General features: G+C 43.5%; 1 protein-coding gene across 3 annotated transcripts in view; it reads right to left on the reverse strand.

Annotated features, from left to right (window-relative positions):
- The window catches only part of LOC142801708 (E3 ubiquitin-protein ligase ubr3-like), a 145,158-nt gene that overhangs the window by 107,195 nt on the left and 15,967 nt on the right, over nucleotides 1–21,996 (reverse strand). For all 3 annotated transcript variants that reach the window (XM_075887554.1, XM_075887553.1, XM_075887555.1), the window contains exons 5-11: nucleotides 20,048–20,155; nucleotides 11,965–12,098; nucleotides 10,564–10,972; nucleotides 8,053–8,186; nucleotides 7,258–7,350; nucleotides 3,189–3,344; nucleotides 1,168–1,349 (exon numbers count right to left, since the gene is read on the reverse strand). In XM_075887554.1, coding sequence (XP_075743669.1) covers nucleotides 1,168–1,349; nucleotides 3,189–3,344; nucleotides 7,258–7,350; nucleotides 8,053–8,186; nucleotides 10,564–10,972; nucleotides 11,965–12,098; nucleotides 20,048–20,155 — 1,216 coding nt within the window. The remainder of the gene's footprint in view (nucleotides 1–1,167; nucleotides 1,350–3,188; nucleotides 3,345–7,257; nucleotides 7,351–8,052; nucleotides 8,187–10,563; nucleotides 10,973–11,964; nucleotides 12,099–20,047; nucleotides 20,156–21,996) is intronic.

A 21,996-nucleotide genomic window follows, 5' to 3' on the forward strand; every position in this document is an offset into this window, starting at 1 on the left:
CCGTATCGGATCACGTGAAGTTCTTAGGCGTAATACTAGACAAGCATTTGAAATATAACTATCATGTACTCTCAATATTAAAAAAAGCTTCTTTTGGCATTCATGTTCTCATTAAAGCCCGCCCTTATTTTCAGTCACGCATTATTTTATCATTATACTATGCATATATTCATAGCCATCTTTCCTATTGCATTTCATCCTGGGGTAATACATATGCCAGTCACCTGGAGCCCTTTCTACATCTTCAGAAACGGGCACTACGTCTGATCGCCTTCGCTCCATTTCAATCGCCTTCTACGCCACTCTTTATTTATTTTTCCGTGCTTCCAATTAATCTTTTATTCACTCTAAAGTTAGCTATGTTGACGTACCGCCTCATTTATCATGGTCTTTGTGTTTCAGGGCTATCCACACAACATCTTGTCAATACTAATAACACCAGGTTTTCAGCCTGTCACAATTTCCTTCTCCCTAAAGTGCGTAGCAATTATGGAAAACTAACTCTTAAATTTACAGGTGTATCCGTATGGAACAACATACCACTTGAAATAAAGTTATGTCCCACATTCTATTCGTTTCGCAAAATGTTTAAAGAGTACCTAATCACAAAACGTGTTTTCTAAACTCTGCCATCGTGCCTTACTCCTAATTTTAGTATTTCTTTTACTCACTATACTCCTTGCTGTTACACAGAACTTTTCTTGCCTTGTTGTTATGAAATTTTAACCATTCTTTGCTTAATTCGTGCAAAGTGTTTTTTACTGCTTGCTGCATTGTTATCGCACTTGACTTATTCTCTAACGGAGGTCCCCCCGACAGTTTTCTAACTTCGGGACCTCCTCTGTACTGTAGAATTTTATTCATGTAAATGTATGCATTCCTGAAATAAAGTTTGGTTTGATTTGATTTGATTTGCATTCTTCAGTTACCAATATGAGCCGTCTTTGTCTGATAGGCATCAAGTGTATATTTTACACATTGTCATGGTATAAAATGAATGCAATGCAACTAACTATAAAATAAGCACATGTTTGAAATCAGCAAGAAAGTTATGTACGCAGCAAAAATTTTATTACCCTAGGCCACAAACTAAAGTTTTTTTTTTTTCCAAGTGGTGTCTCCCCTTAACTGGTCCACATGCTCCAGCACACGCACACATACACACACCTCTGGAAGACAGTGGAAATAAACCAGTCCGGATCGAGATGGGTGGCACACAGCTGGAGCAGAAAGAGATCGGCATCCACCATGGAGTTGCAGAAGTGGCACTGAATGTACGTCATGGCTTGCCCCTTGATCTGCAGCCCATTGCGTGCCCAGAGGCCACAAAGGATTTCATGGAACGACACCTGCAAGCAGAAAAGCGTCGCCATCTGCACTTCATGGTCAGTCGGCATTTCCTATTAGCCACCAGCGTTGGTTGAGTCTAGGTTTCTTTATTTAAAGGAAACATTGCAGAACCCAATGGGTGCAATAATAATAAAAGCTTTAGTTTTATGCCCACAAACTGCAATATAATCATGCCCAATATGACTATTAAGTGGAGAGCTCTGGAAGTTTCGACAACCTGGGGTTCCCTGAAGAGCCGACAATTCACTAGCACAGGGGTTCTCAAGCATGTTGGTCTAAGGAAAACCTGCTAGGCTTTAGGCACCAAGAAAAAAACCTCACATCCTCCCCTCCCACTTTCATGCAAACAGTTTTCATACTGCTCATGCTACAACATTCACATGCAATAAATCAAAAAGCAAGGGTATATAAAAAGTTCATCCACTGAGATGCAACTGAACTCACTTTCCTTGCACCGACAAATTGATGCGAGGCTCAGTAACACTCAGGACCTGCCGCATGTCAGCTGCTATATTCAGCTGATTCCTGTGCTTATTCTTCAGATAGGCTAGTGTCCAGAGTGCCTGCTCACAAGCATACGTTGTTGCAAATGACTGCAGCAGCAGCTGTCTTACCTTCAGCCCCCATTCTCAAACAGGAGAAATGCGAAAGGGGGAAATATAGGCCTATTTTCAGAGTCTGGATGGCTACGAGCTGCTCGCGGGATTCATCACGCAGCTTGTGCGTTTTGTTACGCACAAGAATGCACTTACTGACACTCGTGTGTGGGTAATGGAGGTTCCTTAGACTGATCGAACCACGGTTTTGTTTAAGTGAGTTGTAGAGCGCAGAACCAAGATTAATTTATCAGTGGCTCGCGGAACTCCGAGGAGGGGCCTGCTAAACACTATGTTTCATGGAACCCACTTTGAAAAACCAGCCTCTAGGATGTTGCCTCCTAATAAATGCCGCTGAAGCGGCCAGGATTCGATCCGAAGACCTTTGGGTTAAAGCCCAACAACCAAATTCTCACCGATTCAGACAATACAAAAAATTGTTGAAATGACATTTAAAAAATAAATGATTTCTCTCATGCTGGTAGCTCTTCCACAGGGCTGAAGCACCACTGCTGCTTTGAAAAGACTCTCCATTAGGCGGAAGATAAGTAAATATAAAATACAAATAGCAATGCTGTCTTGAAGCTCCTTTACTGGCATGTTATGCCAGTAAAGCCCTGCTAAGGCATGCCTAAGTCTTGATCAGTAAAAATTAAATACATAGTATTGAAATAAAGGTAGGGCCTCCACAATTACTTGTAAATTAAATTTAATTATGTCACACTGTATTCAATACAGAGGCCTTAACATGGCAACTTTCAGGAAATGTTATTGAGCCAGAAAGACCAAGACTAAAAGGCACATATCTGTCACTGACATTCAGGTGTTTGGATTTTGGCACGGTATTCAAAATGACACCATGACCTTTATTTAGGAAAGTGCAAATATTAAATTTTCAGTTTCGAAGAGAATACAAGTAATAAAGACAAAGTGTAACATGCATCAAATATGAAAAATTATTTTCGAATATGAATAGTAAAATTACCGACTTTTGCATGTGTGCACACACACACACACACACACACAAAAGATAAAAGTTTGAAGGTTACACCACACATGCGAAATTGACCCGCGGAATTCGCGCCAGTGTTTCCGCTGAAAACACCAGCCTTGTGATTTATGCTTGAACAGAGGGCCATAAATGGTTCGTATAAGTACCCCATCACGAGCTTCATGTCAGCGAAAACAAATGAAGGTACAAGATAAAAATGTAATGACTGCAAGCCCAAACGACAAGTGTACCATGGCCTGCAGAGGGTGCGCCATTAGGGTCATCAAGACATCCGTGTCTGGTAGGAGCTCGACCAGCGTGGCCCCTTGCCTCGTCACTGCCTGGCACAAGAACACTGCGTAGTACCGGTGCAGGGGCAAGTGGAATGACACCTGGTACGGGTTGGGCTGAACCAAGAGATAAAAAAAAAAACAATTATTCGTGAAATGCAACTCCACAGTGTACAGAAAATAATAAAGTGATAGAGAGGGCACACCTTTAGAAACAGCGACAGTGCCTAGGCTAAAGAAAAAAGAATTGCAATGATGCATCTCAGATGAAAAGGGTAAAACATAGAAATGCGGGAGTACAACAATGAATAACAGTTGGCCAGCAATTTTCACAGTTGTGAAAAATGTCATTCACGGTAACCATGAGCACTTCAGACACCTAAAGTAGACCGATGCCAACGGCTGCGTTAACTAGCAGAATTAAGAATACATAGCCGAGATTGTCATGCGACATCCCCTGAGATGTTGTTTTGACTGCATGGCTCTCGAGCCAACTGTAAGTCAGCTTTACCTTACAATGATTCCACGCCGAGGTCAGTGAAGTTGCGATAATGTGGAACACTGGCACTGTGGGAACACAGTGCCAGTGTTCCCATAGTGTTCCCAGTGTCAGTGTTCCCACCTGGCCCCGAGGTTCGGCAGGCACATGAGGAACTACAATACAGACCGCTTATAACGGAAGTCGCGAATACCCGCAATATAAACAAAACAGCCTTCTTCAAGGGCCGCAGTTGCACACAATATGTTGAGCATGCAGACTCGCATGTCCGAAAATCAAAGCATACCTGGTGCTTACAACCATTCTAATTTCTGAATGCTCTAAAAAATATTAAATGAATGCAAGGGGGGGGGGGGGGAATCTAACAATAACAAAAAATAATGACATCACAGAAATTTGCCGACTATTTCTCAGACCGCCTCGATTATGCGCATTACACAAAAACTATGTTGAATCATGTATAAATTTCATGCGCTGAAAGACACCAATCGTTCCGTTTCATCGTTACGCACCTGGTTTCACGACATCGCAATCAATTTGCAAACCACTATTTAAGCGACCTATACCACCCTAATTTTTCTTAACTATGTGTATCCCTTCCCTTCAAGTGCAGCCACCACTAAGAGTTTTGTTGATTCCATACCAAATCGCAACTTAGGTAGCACACGACTCCTAGCGAAATGCAACCAGGGCTGATTAGGCCTAGCCTGCCGTTTGGTATGCTGTTGTGGAAAGTTAGCTCAAGATATGAAGACCAAGCATCGAAAAGATCGCACTCAAGCACTGAACCAAAAACAGCGTGCGTGATACAAAGTTCGCGTTCCCAGACGGGAAATCAATGACAGAAACCGGTCAAGCTTCTAATTCAACCGTAAAAGCTTCTAATTTAACGGACCAGGTAGCTAACACAATATCTGTAGCAAGCTCGATAACAACGACGCTGTTTCAGAGGGCAAGCTCTTTTAAGCGCAGTTGATAAGGAAGGGATTGCAGGTGCGATTTTGAGTCGCGCACAGCTGGCAGAAGGTGGCTAGTGCAACGATAGCGACGATAGTACACTGTGGCAGCATCGGTGCCAGTGCAAAGGCTTTCTGGGCAACCGCCCTCCTCCCTTACTCGACGATCACATGCAGCATGCCTTGGTCCTTTTTTTTTCTTCCTTCGACCCTTCGTTCGTTCACTCCACGTCCTCTCCTCTTCCATAACTACCTCGACGCTCGCTTCCCAACAGCACACCCAGAGCGCCTCCTTTCAGACACACATTTGCCACCATGTTTGTCACAATTTTCGCGTAACCACATTATAAGCAGTCTTTCATCTTGGCAGGACTGCACAATAAGATATATGCGTATACATGGGGTTCGGAGCAGGTTTACCAATGGTGGCTACTTTTCACGAAATCGGCGAATTTGAGAAGCCCGTGGTGACCTACAATTACGAATGACGACGTGGTAAATTTTTCACGACTTTCGGTTTTGGTTTTGAGTGAGTTATGCATTGTATACTCAGTGTTCTCAAAATGAACAGGTGACATATTTTGTCATTTTTGTAGTTTCAGACCCGCCAGTAGAAGGCACACTTTATGTGCGGTTGAGTATGTGTGTCCTGCTTATCTTGTGTATCTCCTCAATTCACCAAAATCTTGAAGCCGCTGGTGCTCTGGTGCATCGCCAGCAACCTTTCAGCAAAATTCAGGTCAGTGAACTGCTTCGCATGCAGTGATGTAGTGGCGTTGTAGTAACTTTTTAGGTGCTTTAGGAGCTTTAAGCCTTTTAAAGCTGACTTTTGAAGTGGCTTGGTGACAGCTTGTGTGTTCCAGACACAGCACCAACTGCCCTAAATCCTGAATAGCCTGTAGACTTCACTACTATTGTACCCCTAATTTGGTATAAAGAGTTTAAATTTGTTATTAAGACACTCTTTGGGCCAACCAGAAAATTGGGGTCCTCAGGCAGCCTTTAAATACTTCAAAAACTGCACTTAGGCGAATGTGCAGCGTGAGCATGACCGTATAGAAAACGTGGTGTGACATTGCAATGATTAAGCAATACATTCGAATTTATTTCGGTTGTTCTACAATGAAGTGTTTCAGTTATTGGACACATGATTCCCCTTCAATGCTTCAGGGAAATTCTCTAAATCTGCAGGAAGGCTACGCATGCCGTCCCCTCCTTGCAGTGGCGGATACAGAGGGCGGGGATCGGTAGGGGCGATCGCCCCCTCCCCCTCCCCCAAAAGCCTGTAGGCACCCCTCCCCCTCCCTTTAGTGGTTGCTGTCCACCTGCTGTCACCAATCAGGACAAATAAGTGGACCACTTTGACCACACATTAACAGTATATAAGCTATCACAGAGTTTTTGTACTTGTAAAAACAAAAAAAAGTAATGACCATGCCCCCCTCTCCGGTCTTGCTTCAAACGACACCCCCCCCCCCCCCCAACTGAGTGGCTGAATCCACCCTTGTGTCCTTGTTGCAGTGACTGCTTCGCCCTGTATTCCCTACAACTGAAACCATCACAAACTTTTGTTACAACTGGAACCATCACAAACTTTTGCACACACGCACGCGTGCGTGTGTGCCTCCGAGATGTACTACCCATGGACGAAGTTTTGAATCGCAGAGGCCGCAATCAGATTCTAAAGTTGTTTAGGTGCGCTGTTGATTTGGCCATTAAAATCTGTTGCTGCTTCCCCCCCGTGACACGACCGCGGTCGGACATTCGAATTAACTGAAGCGCGGCCAAATTTGTCCCAATTAATGAGAGTTTCCAGTCATAGAACAATGCACATTTTGGACGGGACCAAATGCCGTCGCCAAATTAACCAAAATTCCAAATAAACGAGGGTTAAATTAATTAAAGGTTACTGTACAATTGATAAACCAAATAATGAATATAACGAAATATTTGTGGCTCTTATTCAACTTCGTTATAACGATGTTTGAGTGTATTCTTTGGCTGATGTTCACCGTAGCACGCTGACTTCTCGCTTTTGAAGGGGAGCTTCATGGTACATTGCAGCAAGTACCTTACCACCACTTCAATTGTACCTGTTAGCGAGGCACTACCAAGAAGTGACACAGGCTCAAGTTTCTCCCAGGGGCAGACATTGCTGAAAACATGTTTTGAACTTCAGCTAACCGACATATTAAATTGGCAAGCCACATTTGAAGCATTCAGCCAGACATAACTTAGTACAGAAAATGTAATAAATGCCCCATTATTGTTTGCAGCATTTTCGTTTTCCTCTTTTCTTGAGAATACAAACCTCACAAGTTCTGACAAAAAAAAAGAGTACTTAGTTATGATAATACTCAAAAAGAGAACCTAAATATAATGAGATAGGTCATAATGCAACCAAGGCCTCCCACAGCATCAAGAGTGCAGCAACAACAAAAATAAGAGAAAGAATTGGTACAAATCAGATCACAATCTGGCTCCTGCTTTTGAACTTGTGCCTGCTCAACGTAAGACACCGTTAAACAAGCAAATGATCACTGCTCAGAGCTCCATGAGCCCTTCACGAGCTTACCGTATCGTCCTTCTTGAAGCCAATGCTGTCAAAGAAATCCTCTAGCGCCGTGAGACACCTTTCGAGGACGTTCTTAGACAGAGGTAAGGTTTCCTGCCAAAAGAAGTGAAGTCGTCTATCAGCATTGCACTACATCTCAGATAGCCAGAAGAAACACGGTAACAAGCCTCATATTATTGGTAACAAGCCTCATAATATTGCCTAAACAAAGTCCCATACAACTAAACTACAATATGATTAAAAGACATGGTATGTTATAATGAGATGACCTAGACAACTTTCAACCACCTAGGAGTTTTTATATGCCTTTAAACTTAGAATAACAGGAGTGGACTGGCATTTTGCCCAATCTAAATGTCAAACATGCAGACTTGAGCTAAGCAGCACAACACATGACAGTGCACTAGTGTGGAGTGTTCTCACTGTGAGATAAGACTTTTCTTGTATTGTAGAAGGAGGACTTACTAAAAAAATTCCAATAACTTTTCTCCTTGGCACCTCCTTAATAGATGCCCAAGGGTTGATAACATTGGAGAAAAAATAAGAGCTCTCCAAACTAACATGAATTGCTAATTAGCATTAATGAACTAATTCCACAAAGTAGCAGAGCTGTCTACTATATTAATGGTTTATCTTGCTCACCCTGGAAAGAAGTTAATAATCTGCTTTCAATATGCTACTTCAGTAGATAAATAGCATAACAAGAAAAATGGAAGTGAAATAGAGGACCCAAAATGTGCTACACTATTAGCTTGTAGTGAGCGATAATCAATTATTTAAAAAAATGGTACGCACCTCATTTTTGAGGTGCGAGATGAGAGCCCAGAGGGGCGTCGCCGAAGCCTCCAGTTCAGCTGAGAAGGCTGCATAGTAGGTGTTGGGCTCGAACTCCACGTGCTGTGTCAGCTCTCGCTGGTTGACATTCATGCCTATTTCATAAAATACAGAGGAAGAAAAAGGGAAAGCCAAACAGTGAGCCACCAGCCGCAGCCTGGGTAGTACCAAAAGAGTCACAGTTTCGCTACAAGGGCAAAGCAATACGTGCAATAGCAACGCACTAGAATATCATACAAAGTAAGGATAGCTGCTAACTTCTTTAGCATTGGACCCGACATAACAAATCGCTGGCGTGAAGAAACACAGTGGCCACTATGGGCAAAGTGACATTCATGCAGTCGATATCTTCAATGCATAGTAAGCAATGAGAGCGCATTCTTATGTAAAACATGAGCTGTCTGCGGCCCTCCGTCCAGAACATGAGCATGACCATGGTCGTTAGACACAAGTGCGCACTTCCAAAGAGAATGGCGCAGCCTTCTTTCCAGCATCCATCCATGCACTTTCACATGGCAAGACACGACTGGTGCGTTTCGTATCTGCTTGAGCCGTGAGTGACAGCAGCCATCGCACACTTTCACCACTCACACATAGAAAATACGATACAAGAAGAAATGCTATCAATGTGGACTTAGGCAAAACACGACAGCAATGACAAAAATGCATCTCAAGTGCTCATACAGTCAATTTCGATTGTTTCAAACTCGCATATATTGAATTACTGGCTATATTGAACAGTTGAAAAATCCCCTTGAATTTTCCATGCAAAAGTATGGGACCAGTACACCGTTGACCAGTGCACTACCAAACAGCGTGAACTCCACTATATCGAATGCTGTGCCGCATCAAAGCCCACGAAGTGCATTTTTCCTAGCAAATATTGATCTATTTTCGGCCGCGTTCTAAAAAGTTTGGAGGCTACGTTTTTTCTAGCTCTTCGCATCAAAGCCGCTGAGAGCAGCGGCTGCCAGCTACAAAGCCACAAGTGGCACCATTATCACCAATATGACAACCGATGGCAACAGTGAGAGCCTGGGTTCGTCTTTCGGGCCTTGTGTACTTCTCGCCTCGTGCCTGATAAATTCTGATTCAGGAGTTGAACTGAACCTTGACCCCCACATAGCGATAAAAATTGTAACTGGCGCTTGGAGCAACGTCAAGCAAAGTTTCACCATAAACTTTCTTTGCGGGCCAGGTGACAACTTCGGGTGCGTCATGACCGCTGACAACGGCATACGGTGCCTCAGTCAATTGGCCGATTCGAAAAGCTTAAATGTTATTGAGGATGACGGGAACTTGACGGCACGCAAGAAACAAGACATGTTTATGGACTATTTTCATGCAAAACAAATTGCAGTAACTGCAGTTCACACCTTGTTCAATATACTGTGAGCAAATCATTATGTTAGCGCTTGTAACAATTTCTGAGACCTGAAATGCTTCAATTTAGGCCTTATATACGCATATTCAGTACTTCGAATTATCTATACATCAACTATTTCACAATCCCCTTTGAGTTCGATATATCCGGGTTCAACTTTATATTGCAACGAAAGACTGCCCCTATAAAGTACTTGGGTCCCAATGCATCGCACCTAGCCACACGGTACACCATAGGTATTACAGAGCAAATTGCACTATGGGCATAAAATCATTGACATGTTACTCGTCTTACCCTCAAGGTGTAAACACATGTGGCAACATAGGGGGGAGGAGGCAGTTAGGCAGAATGCAATGAGCACTCAATTAATGTCACAAGCCTTGTCATTAGTCCTCCGAGTGACATGACATCACTCTCTATAAGTGGGCATTACAGTATTACAGGACGACAAACAGACACTACATCATTTTTTTGTTTCCCCCTTAAAATGCCTAAGTAATGCTATTTTAAACGAATCAGACAGAAAAACACAAAAGCTATGATGAACATTTTTTTGAAGGGGGGTGGGGGGCATACCTTAACCTATAATAGTTCAAAACTCCTTCATTTCATTTGTGTCCACCTAGTTGTAATAAGTATGGAGACATTTTCACTATGGCTATATTAACTCTCAACAATACTGGCCACCACATGTATGTAAGGACGAAGTGCTATAGTTTCACGCACCAGTGCTCTCTGTCTATCAATGTCTATTGACTCGGGAGTTGACTGTCCTGAGTATTTATACGACACTGTGATAAAAGTGCCTAAAGCCATTCTTCAAGTAATCATCGCATAATTTTTGTGTAGAAGTTTATTGCCTCACAAATAAGTTGTGCCAGAATTTTTCATGCATGGCACATGCAAGATAATATTTACCCCTTCCCCATTCCTCCTCTCTTCTCGAGGTTCACCAATACAGGCACACATGCCTGTCTACTTCTATACGTCCTCGCACACAATCAGCCAATTCCTCCCTCCTTCAGAGAAGCAAGATGAAGCCCTGCCTGTAGGTAAACCACATCTGGGGTGGAGCAAAATCAACTTACCTTGAAACATGGAAAGCAGAGAGAACCACATGTCGAGGAGGCGAGTGTCATTGAGGAACTCCATGGCAACTGGCCGGTGGGTGAGGATGTTGTTCAGGTCGCTCACCAGGGGCCAGTAGCAGTGGTCCTTAGCAATGCGATGGCCGCAGTTGACCACATAGTGGAAGTTGCGCTCATTCTCTTGTAGGGTGCTGGGCTGCAAGATGAGGGACATCATGGCACGCAGGCTGATCACCATGATGTGAAGCAGGTGGGCCCTGCGCGTCATGCGCAGCGACAGCGCCTCGTTGGAGAACAGCTGCACGCTCACATGCACCACCCGGTTAGACAGGGTCTCGGAGTCTGTCGACTGTGTCAGCATGTAACTGATGCGACTGTAGTGTTGCACGAAGGTCTGCGTGAATGAATCCTGCATGGATGGTGGTGGAGAAGGGGTGTTGGAGAGAAGATAAGTTGAGGCAAGGAACACGAATGGCGAGTAAGAGGCACTGTGGTTGGCAGTCATTTGCATGAAAACACCACAGGAACTACAGACAACATGAAAATACACAACCATGACAGGCCAGTGGCTGTTCGCTAGCTAAGCAGCACTGATTACAGTTTTCAAGTGCACCTTGCAACACAAACAGAAAGAAGTGTGAGTGGGACTCAGTGCTTTTGGATTTTATTTTCTCTGGATTTTACACACTCTTGTTTGCTTTTGGTCTGACATTTTTAGAGACTATTCCAGCTAAACAAAAGTTTTGTTTTTTTCTTTATGAATGCTGATATAATCTCAACCTATTTTGTTGTCCAGCAACTATAATGATCACAGGTTATATTCTAGTCGTACTTTGTAAACAATCACAAGACTGTTGATTGGACAAAGAAACGCAATAAAAGGGCGCATAAACCCACTTTTCTGCCAAAAAAAGAAGAAAACAGCGTCAAAATGGGACAGTACACCTTCCATATAGAGGACACACGTACCATCTAGCGCGTAGCTTTATTTTTGCAAGAATCTTTTGTGTCTATCAACTAAATTCACAAGTATAAGACCCAAACTGCAGCCTAATATTCTTGAGTTTTACATACGATAACTAGAATATGGTTATGAGGCATACAAGCGGGCAGTCCCCAGAATCATTCGTCAAAGTGCCCTTATGTTTGTGTTTGCCCCCAGTAGAATGTGGCTCCCATGGCTGGGAATCGAACCAGTGTCCCGGAGTGTTGACTACCAGTTACAGCCTTATAGCACATGACCTATAAGGGAGCATTTTCTGTACAGCACGTGTGCTATAATGCTGCATTTGCCGTGTAGCACATGTGCTATACAGCAACCTCTGGGCCCACAAGAGACAATCTTTTGTACATGTTGCTTCGATAAGCACAGAGGGGACTGAATGAGAAAGGGCAACGCACCTTGTAGGTGATGTCGGGCAGCATGTTGAGCAGGAAGCAGACTAGCTTCTGCGGGAACTCAAACTTGACCATCCAGAACACCAGCTCCTCCAAGAAGCTGCGGTGTATCAGGACGGGCTGTAGTGCCGCGATTTCTGCACAGATGGAGAACAACGGAAAATGTGCGGGTAAACCCAGGTACGATACAGGACGAAAATGAGAGGGTAGATGTCGAGTGCAGGCTTTGAAGTACAAGGCTCAAGGAGACTTGTTCAGTGGCGACACAGCACTTACTGCTCGAAGCTGTTGCAGACCTAACCCCAATAACTCAGAAGCAAACCAAGATGGCCACCATGAAATTAATTTTCAGTACTCTGTCTTGTTATTGGCATTGTGCATCTATATTTTGTTTCTTTATCTAAAGGGCTTGAATGGGCACCACATAATAATAGCTGTCGACACTTAATGCCCCAAACCCACGATGTGGTTATTAGGGATGCTGTAGTGAACGGTTCTGGAAATTTCAACCACCTGGGCACCTGACATCCAAGTACACAAGCCTCAAGCATTTTTGCCTCGATCGAAAATGCGGCCGCCATGTACTGAGCATCACAAGGGAGGGATGTAAAAGTGAATACAAGCAGGTGTTTCCTGACAAAAAATGAAAAACGGAAAAAAATCACACTTGCAACAAAAGCTTCATATCATTAACTTCATTGCGAATTTCATAGAATGAACTTTAGATGCATTGAAGTTTCCATCATTCCTGCTCCCCTATGTTATGTGCACGTGTACTACAAGCGATTTTAAAAGCACCACCAAGCAAAATGAATGCCTAGTGCAGCCCAGCTTTTGAATGAAATAACAGAAGCTTTGAATGGTGCTGCATTAACTGTTACATGGAGACTAGATATACAAAAATGAAAACAGGCATGAAGTAGTGGGGCAGATGATCAGTTTGATTTCTGTACCTTACAGGCGTGATGGAATGGTCATGTCGGGATACAAAAGAGTTAGTTTGAAGTGCTCTGCACAAACATTACCAACTTTATTTAGCAAACCTCGTCAAAGGGACTGAGCCTTATCTCAATGTCGTCATAAAGTCAGCTATTTTCACCCTAGGTGTACTAAGGGTGTTCGCATTGTATGGCACTTAATAAAATGATGTGGATTCTACCACGTTCCTTCACAGCAATGTGCTTGCACGATATGCCTATGGCGTAAAAACTTTCACTTGTTGTAGGCATGCTTTTTTTTCCTCGGGACCTTGGTCAGTGTTGGCGCTGTCCACCACAGTGGGTCTTTCTCGAACACTTTCAATTATGGTATTGCCCAATTCTTTATTTGTGACAACCACGTGCGTCACTAGAGATTAGGTCTTCAAGGTCTTCAAGGCTGACACCCTCAGGTCACCACTTTCCTTGCACAGCTACTGCCTTGCATCGAGACACGTCGCAGCAGCAGAAGCATGGCATTTAGAAGTACAGGTGCTTTTGTGTTTTCTACTTCAGTGTCGTGTTCCCCAGGCAACAATGAAGCAACGACAGAAGCAATAGTGAAACAGTACCCTTTGTTTGGCGTTGGTAAAATATGCAAAATTTAATTTCTTGCCCCTCGAAACTTGTGTTGAAACAGCGTCCGAAAATTACTTTGTTAAATCAAGAGAAGAAAAGTATGTCTGTCTCAATGGATGCACATATCCAAGCACGAAAAGTTCGTTACGTTGTTAGATTCATTACATCGAAGCTCAACTGTAGAGCAGTGAACAAGTTCTCAAAATGCAGTGCACCAAATTGATCTAAAGCACAAGGTGAAAAAATATTGAAATTTCTATGGTATAGGGAGAGCAGATGTATAAAACTTAACAACAGCTACACTAAAAGCTCATGAAGCACATTTGAAAGACAAGCCAAGCAAAGCACGAGTGATGAAAGAACTACATGACAAGGGATGTGTAACATTACAAACATTTAAAATGCGCGTCTACCGGAGGTATGTAGCTCATGCTCGTTGGTACATATAGGTTAAATGGGCCTGACAGTGCTATCACTAAGAAGCAGCTGGTGAGGGGCAGGGGGGCAGGCTGTCATGCAATGCTACAGTGTAGATGCACAACAATGCCACACCACAGCCGGTCACCAGCTCACCTTCCTTGAACATCCTGTACTCAGTCACTGGAACAGGAGTAGGAGAGAGAGAGAAAGAGAAAGACCACCACAGTTGTGCCACCCACAGTACTTTCTTGTTCATTATGAGTTCTACTCCGTTCCCCACCCTGCACTACAGTCATACAAAATAGCGTAAAAAAGTATAGGCCATCTTCTGCAGAACACATAACCAGGTGAAAAAAATGATTGTTCATTGTGTCATGTAAGCATGAAAATGCATTTCTGAGAATCTTGGCCCCGAAATGAGACATCCCGTGTGGTCAGTCATCCTGCCACACTTTCATGCCCTACATGAAACCCCACAGTTAGGCTGAAGCCGATTCAGGCGGAACACTAATTGAGCGGCGTGGCTGTTAGTGGCACAGTATGTTCAACTGCACTGGCTTCTCAACAATGGCCAGATAAAATGAACTACAGAAGTAAGAACGATGTAACAAAGGCCACCCGATTCGAAGTCACTGGCCATTAGAAAGAGATGAAAAAAAACTGACAAAGGGCAGTTTCTTCCTTGTAAAGCAGACACGCTCGTAGAAGCTGTCTATGTGGCCGCCACTGAAACGGCAGCTTAGGCAATCACTACTACACGAAGCATGCCATAAATGTGTGTTTACTGGCCCCACCTATCCAAACGCATCACCAAACACTTCTATACAGCCATATACAGCCAGAGACATTTCGTATTATTGTTGCCAGAGCTCAAAAGCCCAATGGAAGATGACAACATCTGTTTGGCAAGTGAATCACTTACATGCCAGTACAATACCCCGTCTAAACCTTTAGGCTAGTGCAAAGATTGTCTGCATGCAATAACTTCTCCTTTCTATATTCCCAACACCATTTTTCCACCATACAGACCTTAAAGTGTCAACAGACTGTGCGTGCCCCGTCTATGTATACTACTGCTGCTTCCTCATCCTCTTACGTTTGCAATGTTACAAGTACAATGCATGTCCCCACTACTAATACAGTCGAATCTCATTAATTTGAACACGCTTAATTCGAACTTCCGGTTAATTAGAGCTCACGATGAGTTCCTGTCAAAGTTATGTGTATTCCAGTAGGCAAAAATGTCTGGCAATTCCAACGCGCAAGCACTTGCGATGGTTAATTCGAACATACCGCGCTCTGAAAATGCTCTCAGCACCCCGCCCAACGTCGCGGCGACACCTCCGACACCTCGACGCTGCACGCGAAGGAAAGAAAAAGGAAAGAAAAGGCTGCAATGGAATGTGCTCTCACTCAAATGCCGATCTGCGACGCGGCTGTGCCACACTTCTCCCTTTTTCACCCCAGACGCGTAAAGACCCTTCTCCTTCCAACGCGACACGCAAATAGAGAGAGAGGGAGAGAAAAGAAAGAAAACTGTCGCGGGGTGCGGCTCTTTCTCACGCACCGGTGCCACGCTTTCCCCTTTCCCGTCCCAGCCACATATAACCCTTCTCTTTTCAACAACACGCGTGAAGAGAGCAAAAAAAAAAGGGAAAGCTGCCATGGAGTGTTGTTTTTTTTTTTTTCTCAAATGCCGATTTGCTTCTCTCCTGCTCCTCCTTTCTTGTGACGTGCTGGCCATGCTGCGCAAAAGTTAGTAGCGGAGATGCAGTCGTGGTCTTCAGAGAATGTCGGCGCTGTACATAGCCACGCGCACCTTCTTTGGCCAGGAAAATGCTGAAGCCGAAGTAGACATGCCTTGCAACCTACGCGCGAAATTGATTGACTCGCTGCAAGGCAAACGTGTGCAGACGTGCATCACCGGTTACTTCAATTAATGATGAATGTCCTGTGATTTGTGAAAAAATATGTCTTCTGAAACTTCCCCCTCGTATGTTAGCTAAATGCACTTGCGCCACTGCACCGGGAGCCGTCCGTTTACCTACATTTTATTAATTCGAACTTCCTTTAATTCGAACAAATTTTCAAGTCCCTTCGAGTTTGAATTATCGAGATTCGACTGTAGCAATCAACTGCTTCTGAATAACAATGTTGTATATAATGTTTAAGAAAAGATGAACTGCTTTTCATAACGCAATCAGAACAGGAGACTGTATAAGACGATAAATACTATTGCGATTGAGAAAATAACTTCCCGGAAAAACATTCTCCCCACTCCCTTGTTAGACTAAAACATCCAATATAACAAATTTTACAAATGTTACACTTTTTAAAGCGGCTGAACTGCATGCTTTCACATTAATAAAGTTCATAAGTGTCAGGCACCACATAAAAATATAGAATGAAGACGTAATACAGATTATAAGATTGTAAACATTGAGAAAAGAAAACTTCACTAATAAGACATTGCAGATTTCAAGTGAGGAGTGAATCCACAAACCTTTCTTCATGTTGCAATCATCTGCTGAAGAGAATTGCGACATGCATCGTGAGCACCATATGCAGGCAGCTCATAGAGGATAGTGCCTCCCAAATTACAAACGATGTTGCAGTAAACATAGCAACCAAGAAATTTAAAAAAAAAAACAAAATGGCATTCTGACATTGGCAGACCTTCATGGTGATCATCCAAGTGCAACCACGCATGGTGCCATGTAAAGGCAGTGCAGAAGCTATACTCTCAGCACTATCATTATGTTGGGCAGCAGTTTTGATACCACAACTACTGGTCGGATAGTTTAGATAACATTTGGCTTGTGCCAATATTCGATGCTTTGAATATTCAAACGAATATTGCAGTATTTTAATTCACTTCGATTTTAATTTAAAGTACTGAAGTATTCGAGATGAACAAATAGATATGTATTAGCCCACATATAACCCCTGTAAAGGTTGCTTCATAGCAGTGGAGGGGGACTAAGCCGTGAAAACACCTGTTTAAGTGTGTTAGCATCAAGGAGGATTAAAGAAAAATTGCTGGAGTGGAAGCTGCTGCATTGCCTTGCCAGCAGAAGTGAAGCCAGCTTTTGCCTTTGGCAAGATGGCGGAAACATGCTCTTTTCTGATAGTTCCCACTTGAAGATCAAGTGGCTTTGATATGTTATGTAAATGCTGCGTTAGTTCTATATTAATAGATAGTTGTTCCCGACGAAATAACATACAGAAACGAGTATGGATGACTGAATCTTCAAAGAACTTTGCCTCCCATTAGAGGCTCACTAAAGAAAACTAGTAACTCTAAGACGCACTTGGAGCACTATGTGACCCGAAAAAGTTCCCACAGTAAACTTGTTGGGCGTGCGAGGTTAACGCCCCGTTTTAATGCCCCTAGATTGCCGCTACAACTGCCATCTTGCCAGAGGAACGGCTTCACTTCTGCGTAGCCATTTCCACTCCAGAAATTTTTTTAAATCCTCCTTGGTTAGCATGCGACCGCCTGTAAAGGTCGTTTCACAGCAGTAAGAGAGTGCTAAGCCACGGTAACACCTACCTAAAGCAAATCCGACTGTGGCAAAGCCCCACTTGACAATTAAATAAACTTACTATCTTGATTCATCATTTTTTTAGCTTAAAAGGTTGATATGCAGGCTTATATGCTCAAAGTATAGTAAATATTAAGATGTAACATATTTTACACAAGCCTAGAAAACACTGCTCGTAAACATGCCACTGTTCAGGGAAGTGTGCAGTTATTTTTACTGCTGTAACATTGAAACCCCAACTTTATTACTGAAAATTGCAGAAATAGATTACCATCACATGTACAACTCACAAAACAACCAGCTTTCTCAATATTGGAAGTAGAGTCCACATTCTCTAGTGGCCAGTCTTGTGAAGACAGCCAAAAGGAAAAACATTTTCTATGTCAATGTTTGAAAAGAAGCTTCGTAATGTGTCTAGGCAGTGACACACTGAAGCAATAGAAACAAGATGCGACACTGCTGTAGCAGACACTGGCTAACCATAACAATCAAGTGGACTTTACTGTGTTACTTCTTGCAATTAACCAACAAGGCAGATCCCGTTCGCTACTACCGTATTTTTGCACGTATAACCCGCCCCTGCGTATAATCTGCACCCCCACTTTCAGCTCACGGAGAAAGAAAAAAATCCTCGCGTATTGCCCGCACATTTGATATACAGGAAAGGCTGTACAAAAGCTACTGCTCAAGCAACATAGCGCATATGTATACAGAAAAAGCTTTATTTAGCAAGCAGAATACGCTGTCTGCAAGGCCAGTCACAATTCACACTGTCGCTGCTCTCGCTAGAGCTATCACTTGAGCCGCAGTCCTCACTGTTATGCACAAGGTCATCTTCGGTTCCATCCATGTTGTTTGTGATGCAGCATTTCTTGAAACTTTTTCGCACCATCTCACCTGGAATGGCCTTCCATGCCTCGACAATCCACTTGCAGAATAGGGCAATATCAGGCCTTCGGACTCGTCCTGTCGGCGTCAAGTCGTAGAGGCCTTCGGCCATCCACTTGGCGTAAGAGCGCTTGACATGCACTTTGAAGGGCTTGTTAAGCAACACATCTAGAGGCTGCAACATTGACGTCATTTCACCGGGTAGAACAACTAAGTCGGTGCCGTTGCACGAAAGGTGGTCCTTCACTTCCTCAGTTGGATCGAGTCAAGAACGAGCATGGACCTCTTTGCGAGCATCGCACCGAGCCTCTTCTCCCATACCGTCTTGATCCAGTCCATGAACAAGTCACTGTTCATCCACGCGTTCTCGTGTGCGCGCACCACCACACGGGCAGGCAAATGAATCTTTGGTAGAGTTTTCCTTTTCAAGATGACGTACGGTCGCAGTTGCGAGCCGTCGGCGAGGGCACAAAGCAAGAATGTGATGCGCAGTTTCGTGTTCCTGCTGGTCAGCACGCTCACCAAACTGCTGCCCGTCTTCTCAATCGTTGTGTCCAACAGCATTTCAAAATAAACAGGAGTTTCATCCGCATTGCCGATTTGCGAGAAAATGCAATTGTGCTGCTTTCGCAGGTCAATTACATATCTCTGGTACTTGGGCAGCTTCTCCTCATAAGAAGCCGGCAAGCGTTGACATATTGTAGTCCGCCGTCTGATTGAGAGCCCTTGCCGCTTCATAAAGCAGTGCAGCCATCCGCGGCTCGCACGGAACTCGTGAGGTAGGCCTAGCTCCCTCGAAAGTCGCCGCGCTTCCACTTGGGCCATCTCGGTCGATACGGCGTGACCCTTGCTTCTCACATCTTCGATGAAATTTAGTAGCTCCGCCTCCAGCTCAGGGTAGGCACCGGTCTTGGGGCCACGAAATGACCTACGGTCGCGGTTCGCGGCTTGTAGGCTCTCGTTCTTCTTTCTCCACAGTCGCACGCAGGACTAGTCAACATTGTGCAGTCTTCCCGCTTTGCGATTTCCGAATACCTCGGCGACGGCGATGATCTTAAGTTTTTGCTGTGCCGTGAAGGACTGCCGCCATACGCTACTCATGGTGACAGAACAGATCGACTTAGGCTTCCACGACTTAGCACTACCCCTTCTAGTACACTGTAACAGCACCCTGGAAACAACAGAACCGAAATGCATGCCTGCTACTGCGTCAAAAAGTGGTTCATAAATTTACTGATAATATCTCTATCTCTTTTGCGAACGTCCAAAAAATATACTTGTGGTGTGACAGTGAGATTTTACACTGAACAATCGAATTGTCTCTCCCCAAATGTTTTTCTAAACGATTCAACGGTGCGAGCAAGCGAAACCAAAATCGGTCACAAGCTGCCATGCTACTTGCGGAGCAACACGAATTTGCGGACACCGCCTCCGTAGCCTTCGCTACACCCTTAAGGGGCTTCACAGCTTAACACGCATTGCTGTGAAGCAGCACTATAGAAAAAATGCCGCGTATTATCCGCACCTCCACTTTGCCACTGAAATTTTTGGGTTTTTGGTGCGGCTTATACGAGCGAAAATACGGTATACTATAAAAAAATTAGCCCTGAAGTGGCATGTTTGCAGTTGACAGCAACTACTCTTCGATTGTGTTAAGCCCCTCTCAGTGAAGCTCACCTTGGTACTCAGGTGGACACTCCCAGTTCTGCAGGCGACGCTTGGCCTCCTCGTAGCACTCATAGTTGTGCTTTAGAAACTTTGCCTTCTCTTCATCCTCCACATCATCTGCACAGGAGCGTGGGATAGCATGCTAGCTAACTACATACACTGAAACTTCGAGACAACGAACCCAGATATAACGAAATATTGGCTATAACGAAGCAAGTGAAGAATAGTCTTGCAATAGATACAATGTTAGAACTATACTCTTATAACAAGTTTTCTAATATAACAAACCTATTTTTGTGCAAGATGCAACTTCATTATAAGAAGATTCGAGTGTTCAACACAAAGCAGGACAAAGCATACACACAACATAAGCACAACACAAAGCATAGTGGAATGATGGCTTGTAGTGTAAAGGCGGGGTTAAAACCCCGCCTTTACACTACAAGCCATCATTCCACTATGTCTGCAAGAACACACAGGAGCTGGGGAACATGTCACTTAGGATTCAGACTCTGAGTAGATTACAATGAAGGAGACGATAAGCAATGCTGAAGCAGACCTTATTTATATACTTGAGTCCACAGCTTTACTAATCTTTGCTTAATATGGAAGTCCACCTCTCTATAATTCTTGCCTAAATTTTTACATACAAAGGTTTTTTTTTCTTTTTCAGTACTTTAATGAAATTTGCAGTTTACTGAAGTCATTCACTGCAATGACAACCTCTTCATCTCAAAGTTCAACTGCATAAATTAACATTTTTTAGGTACTGTTTGAATTAGTACGAATGAGATGGACAGTGCTTGTACCCCAAACTAAAGCTGTAGTCACACAGTTTTAGCCTCAATGATACCAGCATACTATACAGAGTGTCCCACGTAACTTGAGCTAAGAATTTGGAAGTGAAAGGCATTTAGGAGGCAAATTGAACCAAACGCATACTACTCGCACTAGCCTGTAAGTACTCAGGCTATTTTTTATTTCTCCCCATACTACTTAATTAATAATTCGTAAATACTTGTTTTTTAATTATGAGCTGGAAACCCAAAATATAAACACTGAGACGTAGAGCACTTTCAAAAACCACCGACTAAAATGTTCCCTGTACGATACGTTTCGCGCTGTTATTTTTTTTTCCCCCATTGTAAAGAAAGCCTGCAAAACGTGAAAAGAAGCCGTGTGACGGACCGCAAGCGCACTGCTATAGTGCTGCTATAGGCTTTCTTTACAACACCGCTGCAGTTAAAAGCAAATACTTCAAATTTACGAGATGAAGCGCGCTGTGGCGGTCGTGAATCTGCCAAATTTCGAGGCAGCAGCCACTCCTCTTTCTCCAATTGCATGCAATACGTGCATGAGCACCTATAGCAAAAATACGTGTATAAAGATATGAGTACGCATATTTGAAATCAGCTATTCTACCCGACAGTCACGCGCTTCTAGCGCAGCTAATACACCGTTTGAGTTTTAAGACATCATCAATGTAGTATTGGGCAGAATTTTAAAAAAGCAACAATATTATAAAAAACCAAATTGCAATATATGAGCCAAATCATTCTTGTGCGAATTTCAGCGCAGTTCAGAGTACTTATCATCACTGCGGCAAGAGCATCGACACTCGTCTGGTTTTTTTTTTCTTTCTTTTTTTCTCGGGGTAGCATACCGACTCATTGCGTGTGCCTTGTCCGCAGCGAAGTACGATACTGGCTCCATTAACAATGCTGTACTCTGAGCTGTGAAATCCACAAACAGCTGATGTTTCTGCACGCTGCTCGCACATAGCGCAGACCGTGCCATTAGCCTAAAAGGGAGTGCCGATGCTGCTGTTTCTTATCGAATTTCATATCCACAGATAAGCATATCATTTGTAACAGTTTACTAAGGTAAAATTAAGTACTAGCATGCATCTTATATGCACCAGCCTATGTTTCCGACGCGGGTGAAGGTGGCTGGTTGGA

This window comes from Rhipicephalus microplus, chromosome 1 (assembly GCF_043290135.1).
Source record: "Rhipicephalus microplus isolate Deutch F79 chromosome 1, USDA_Rmic, whole genome shotgun sequence".
Lineage (NCBI taxonomy): Eukaryota > Metazoa > Arthropoda > Arachnida > Ixodida > Ixodidae > Rhipicephalus > Rhipicephalus microplus.